This window comes from Martes martes (assembly GCF_963455335.1).
Source record: "Martes martes genome assembly, chromosome: 8".
NCBI classification, from domain to species: domain Eukaryota; kingdom Metazoa; phylum Chordata; class Mammalia; order Carnivora; family Mustelidae; genus Martes; species Martes martes.
In genome coordinates, this window is record NC_137895.1 from 91005673 (window position 1) to 91012479 (window position 6807).

The window sequence follows — 6807 nt, forward strand, 5'->3', positions numbered from 1 at the left end:
TGGATATTAGAACAAAGCCCTGTGCTAGATTTAGGGTATACTTTGATCTATTAGAAGAAGTTGTATCCCAAATTTTCTTAGAAGAAAAAACCCTATGTGTATACAAAAAATAAAGTTAGATAAAATGAAGGATAAAATATGACTATAATGAACGTTCAAAAAGATTTTTTTATGAAAGGTATTGTTTAGATAAACTGTTTAAAAAAACACTAAAAGAGGAAAGAGTAAAAATTTAAAAAAAAACAGCAGAAGAAAAAAATAAAAATAAAAAATTTAATTAACTTTGCAAGACTAAAGAATCATGGGGAGAAAGCTATGAATTCCATGCTTTGTTTTCTCCTCTGGAATTCCACTGTTCTCTTTGGTAAGTGAACTTGGTCTTGGCTGGATTTCTTTTTTTTTTTTTTTTTTTCTTTTCAGCATAACAGAATTCATTGTTTTTGCACCACACCCGGTGCTCCATGCAACATGTGCCCTCCTTAATACCCACCACCTGGTTCACCCAACCTCCCACCCACCCCCACACCTCAAAATCCTCAGGTTGTTTTTCAGAGTCCATAGTCTCTCATGGTTGACCTCCCCTTCCAATTTCCCTCAAATCCCTTCTCCTTTCCATCTCTCTATGTCCTCCATGTTATTTGTTATGCTTCACAAATAAGTGAAACCATATGATAATTGACTCTGCTTGACTTATTTCACTCAGCATAATCTCTTCCAGTCCCGTCCATGTTGCTACAAAAGTTGGGTATTCATCCTTTCTGATGGAGGCATAATACTCCATAGTGTATATGGACCACATCTTCCTTATCCATTCGTCCATTGAAGGGCATCTTGGTTCTTTCCACAGTTTGGTGACCATGGCCATTGCTGCTATAAACATTGGGGTACAGATGACCCTTCTTTTCATTACACCTGTATCTTTAGGGTAAATACCCAGTAGTGCAATTGCAGGGTCATAGGGAAGCTCTATTTTTAATTTCTTAAGGAATCTCCACACTGTTTTCCAAAGTGGCTGCACCAACTTGCATTCCCACCAACAGTAGAAGAGGGTTCCCCTTTCTCCACATCCTCTCCAACACACGTTGTTTCCTGTCTTGCTAATTTTGGCCATTCTAACTGATGTAAGGTGGTATCTCAATGTGGTTTTAATTTAAATCTCCCTGACGGCTAGTGATGATGAACATTTTTTCATGTGTCTGATAGCCATTTGTATGTCTTCAATGGAGAAGTGTCTGTTGGATTTCTTGATGAACTTCTGGGGGAGGGACCTGTTGTAGTGATTCACAAGTGTCTTTGCCTGAGGCAGAATTGCCCCACTCTTACCAGGGGCCAGGATAAGTAATCTGCTTGGGTTCACTTCTGGGAGCTTTTGTTCCCTGAACACTATCCGTAGAGTTCTGGAGGATGGGAATGAAAGTGGCGGCCTCCAATCTCCAGCCTGGAGGAGCTGAGAGCTCGGACTGCACTCCTCAGTGCGCCTAGGAGAAAAGCGCTCAATCTCTCCCATCTCCCTGGCCTCTGGCTGTGCTCTAAGCTCACCCAGCCTGTGACCAAGCATCTCTGTCTCTGGCACACAGCCCCACCTGGAGTCTCCAAGCCCAACAGATCGCTGCACTCTTCCATGGGGGACTCCTGGATCTTATGGAGTCCCTGCTCACAGAGCAGTGGCTGGTGCCATGGATCACAATTTAAGGTAACCCTGAGTTGAGAGCTCACTCCTTGGCTCCATCTCTGTAGCTGACTTCCCCACTCTAATACCTGTGAGCTCTGTGACACTCAGACATCCGCGATCCTTCTGTGACCCTGCGGGACCTGACACCATGCTGACCCCGCGCGGGCTTCACCCCAGTTTAGCCTCTGGAGTGATGTCCCTCAGTGGAGCAGACTTTTAAAAGTTCTGATTTTGTGCTCCGTTGCTCCACCGCTTGCTGGAATCCAGCCCCTCCCTCCACGGTCTATCTTCCCATTGCTTTGGATTCACTTCTCCACAGGTCCCACCTTTTAGAAAGTGGTCAATTTTCTGTTTCTAGAATTGTTGCTCTTCTTCTCTTCAATCTCCTGTTGGATTTGTAGGTGTTCAGAATGGTTTGATAAGCTATCTAGCTGATCTCCTGCTACCTGATGTCATCTCAGCCTGCTACTTCTCCACCATCTTTACTCATCCCCAGCAATGACACTTTTAAAGATTCACTAAAATCTTAAAATTTGTATTTAACTTATTTAAAAAAACAAGATACAAATAAGCATAAAAATAAAAACAATGTACACTAAAACCTAATTATGGTGACACATGTTTGATCCAAAATAATCTTATGGCTCTGATTATACAAATTTTCTAAAAGCAGAATAATATTTTTATTTAGAAATTTCACTTCCACCAATCATTATCACACGTGCAAAATATTTGTATGAAAATGCTTTTGATAGAATGGTTGATAACTATGGAAAATAAAGAACACTGTACATTTAATTCAGGCATTGGTTTAAAATTGCCAAAATATTCATACAGCCAACATTATTAATACTGAATAATTGGGAAAAAAAAACAAAGGCATATCATGGAATAAATTAATAAGTGTTTAAATATATGAAAGCATATGTTTTTATTGTGGTAAAATATACATAACATAAAATTTACCATTTTGACCATTTTGAAGTGGAAAATTAGTGGCTTTAAGTATATCTGTGTTACTATGCAACCACAAAGCATATGTTTTGCATCCAGTTATAAAATATGACCAAAAATCTTTATGCACTCATAACTAATACTTATAATGCAATTGATATATTTGGAGAAAAAAATCTGAAAAGGTAAGTTCTATAATGCAAGCGGTAGCCTTATATAATTATGTAGTCGTTTCCTGTGCTTATATGATTAAAATTAGCCAATGATAATAAAACATTTATATAATAAAGGATTTCATTCATAAATAAAGGATTATAATCTTCCAAATGCCTTAGTGGATGTGAAAGTTTAAAACAAATTAACTATGTAACTTAAATGATACAGTTGCCCTCCTGACCTGTGTCAAATGATGCTCTAACACCCTCCTATCTCCAAAGGCACAGTCCCCACTGAAGCCCGTGTTACTTGTGTTTTTGCCAAACTTCATTACTCAGAAAATCAATGACTCTTAACTGTAGGTCCCCAAGGACGATTTATTTTTTTCACTCTTAACCTTTTCTGCCAATTAAAAAGATAAGTCACACTTGACATAGTGTGTGCATTTTTCTCTGCTGTTATGATTTAAAATTCATTTCTTCCACCAGTGGAGAGAGTTCCTCAGCCCTTTAAGTAATTTATTTTCTTTTCAATGATGGAGATAGTAAGAAATATTTAGAGGCTTCTAACAGCATTAAGCCCATTATCAAGTCTGTCCAAGTTGTTGGAGAAAGTAAGCAAAGGGAGTTCTATATAATCCCAGACATGTCAGTGAATATGAAGACATAAATACCTTTATAAAAATATCACTTTTAACATTGTATTCTTGCTATTGGCTATGTTCAAACAAACAACAGAAGCTCTGTTCTACTAACAGAAAAGTAAGTACAATAAAGTTTGTCTCTTTGACTGTGATTCCCTTTATAGGATCTAGGTTATATTTACCTCTAAGAAAGAAAATAGATTTGCAGTGATAATTTTAATATTTTCAATGTATCTAAGATATATGTATGAGATGTCATTTTTTTAGAATGAATTTCCCTTGCGTAGATAAATGTCATTGCCTGGAGTATTGTATGCATAAGATACATAAACAAATCTGTATCTAACTTAATGTAAGAAGTATTTAGGGTAATTTTGGATAGATATCCAACCTCAAATTTAAAATAAAGTGTCTTCCTATAAGAAGGAAGGGATAAGTGAATTGAGGGAAATCGGAGGGGGAGACAAACTATGAGAGACTATGGACTCTGAGAAACAAATTGAGGGTTTTGGAGGGGAGGTGTGTTAGGTGAGATTGGTGGTGGGTATTATGGAGGGCACGTATTTCATGGAGCACTGGGTGTGGTGCATCAACAATGAATCTTAGAACACTAAAAAAAATAAAATAAAATATAAAATAAAATAAAATAAATAAAGTGTCTTACTATATATAGAAGTATATCAGCAGGGGCACCTGGGTGGCTCAGTGGGTTAAAGCCTCTGCCTTCAGCTCAGGTCATGATCCCAGGATCGAGCCCCACGTCGGGCTCTTTGCTCAGCAGGGAGCCTGCTTTCCCCCCCACCGCCCGCCTGCCTCTCTGCCTACTTATGATCTCTGTCAAATAAATAAATAAAATCTTTAAAAAAAAAGATATGGTTTTTAAAAAAAAGAAGTGTATAAGCATGCACTCGTATTCCTCTTCCTATCCCTGAAAAGAACACCATAATGACTGAAATGACAGCATCTCATGACAGAGTCCTGTGCTTGTTTTGAAAACTCATTAGAAAGACAGAATAAACAAAATCAGTTAGTTACACTTTCATGTCAACTTACTAACTTCCATCATAAAGTAGGTTATAATATTTTGGGGAAAAAATGACTATATTTTGAAAATTGGATAATATTCAACATTTGGGCTGAGTAAAATTTCACAATAATACACATTATCTCAGAGATTCAGAGAAAACAAGAAAGGAAAGTGGGTGGGCTGCAAGCATATAAATATACAAATATTCCTTTGCATCTCCATTTGCTAGAACTATCTGATAGTTGTTGAATAAAAAACTAAATTTCCTAAGATTCTAACTTTTGAGTAAACCTTGAGCCTCGGCAGTTTTTCTATATATTAGAAACACTGTGAATGAGGCAAATAGTCCCAAACAATTCTGCCACAAACAATTCTGTCCCCAGTCTCAGTGAGAAGAGAACACAGTAAATTAAACAATAAAGTGAATTTGCTCATGATGCAAAGAAAATCGATATGCCAGAAAACTTCAACGTTTAAGATCTTGATTGTGTATTGGACATATCTGAGTCCCTACAGGTATGACATCAATGAAAATAAAATAATTCATTCAGTGAAAGATGAGAGAGGGAAGAGAAGGCAGTCATCACCTGTATCAGCAGTAAAGGTAACACAAATTCAGCCAGTAATGCAAATATTCAGAAAGATAAATAGCTAGGCTGTGTAGCAGGAGGTAGGGGAAATCAGCAGATTGTGAAGTTGCTCATAAGAATTAAGCTCACTTAACCTAAAAACACACCAAAGAACGAAAATCTTCTTTTGGAACAAAGACCTCCAGTTTTGTTTTGTTTTTAAAGATTTTATTTATTTATTTGTCAGAGAGAGAGAGAGCACAAGCAGAGTGAGAGTCAGGCAGAGGGAGAAGGAGGCTCCCCACTGAGCAAGGAGCCCAATGCAGGACTTGATCCCAGGACCCTCGGATCATGACCTGAGCTGAAAGCAGATGCCCTCAACATACTGAGCCACTCAGGTATCCCTAAAGACCTCTTGTTTTGCTCTAGTGTCTATATAGTGAACACAAGTTATATTAGCACTATTTTTCTAAAAAGACCCAAAGTGTCAAGAAAAGACATGAAATAGAGCATGAAATTTTGTGACTCAGTTTCTCAATAGGGAAGAACTTTTTTACCCTTAAAATGACACTCCCTCAGTAATCTACTTGGTCACATGGGAAAATCCTAAGTACAGGATAGGCATAAAATGTAAATATATATATATATGTGTGTGTGTATATATATATATATATATGTGTGTGTGTGTGTGTGTATACATATATATATAAAAATATATTTATGTTAAAAACATAATGAAATATAAAAGCTTAAATGCATTATATTTTAGAACAGTTAAAATAATCTATAATCAATGAGAACATTTATCTGAATATCACATGCAGACTGGAGAGAAGTCAGAAGTCAGTGAGGAGAAACAGTACAATAACAGCATTCATTCTGCTGGGACTGACAGATGACCCTGAGCTGCAAGTTCTGATTTTTATCTTTCTCTTTCTGACCTACACACTGAGTGTAACTGGAAACCTGACCATCATCACACTCACTTTTGTGGATTCCCACCTTAAAACACCCATGTACTTTTTCTTAAAAAATTTCTCCTTCTTGGAGATCTCATTCATATCTGCCATTATTCCCAGATATTTGTATAGCATAGCAACAGGTGACAACATTATTACTTATAATGCTTGTGTCATCCAAGTGTTTTTTACTGACCTCTGCGGGGTATCAGAGTTTTTTCTGCTAGCCGCCATGTCCTATGATCGCTATGTGGCCATCTGCAAACCTTTGCATTATGTGATCATCATGAGCAACAGTGCCTGCAGGACTCTCATCATCTGTTCTTGGATGGCTGGTTTATGTGTAATAATCTCACCACTTAGCCTGGGTTTAAATCTAAAATTTTGCGACTCTAACATAATTGATCATTTTGGCTGTGATGCATTTCCCTTAGTGAAAATCTCATGTTCAGATACATGGTTCATGGAATGGACAGTTATAATCTGTGCTGTGCTGACCTTAAATATGACACTTACATGTGTGGTTCTGTCATATGCTTATATCATCAAGACAATTTTTAGATTCCCTTCTGTCCAACAAAGGAAAAAGGCCTTTTCAACCTGTTCTTCCCACATGATTGTGGTCTCCATCACCTATGGCACATGCATTTTCATCTACATGAATCCTACAGCAAAGGAAAAAGTAACCATTAATAAAGTGGTTTCACTGCTCATTTTCTCTATTTCACCTACATTGAACCCATTTATTTATACTTTGAGAAACAATCAAGTTAAGAAAGCCTTCGAGGACTCAGTCACAAGAATTTGTCTTGCTCTCAATTAAGTAA

At 37.3% G+C, this 6807-nt stretch overlaps 1 protein-coding gene across 1 annotated transcript; it reads left to right on the top strand.

Moving 5' to 3' along the window:
- Window positions 1-2734: 2734 nt before the first annotated feature.
- On the top strand, window positions 2735-6807 carry LOC308347131 (olfactory receptor 6C2-like; the record flags this gene model as incomplete). The annotated part of the gene is given in 3 exon segments (XM_080810274.1): window positions 2735-2811; window positions 5846-6785; window positions 6787-6807. Coding segments are annotated over 3 exon segments (1038 nt in total).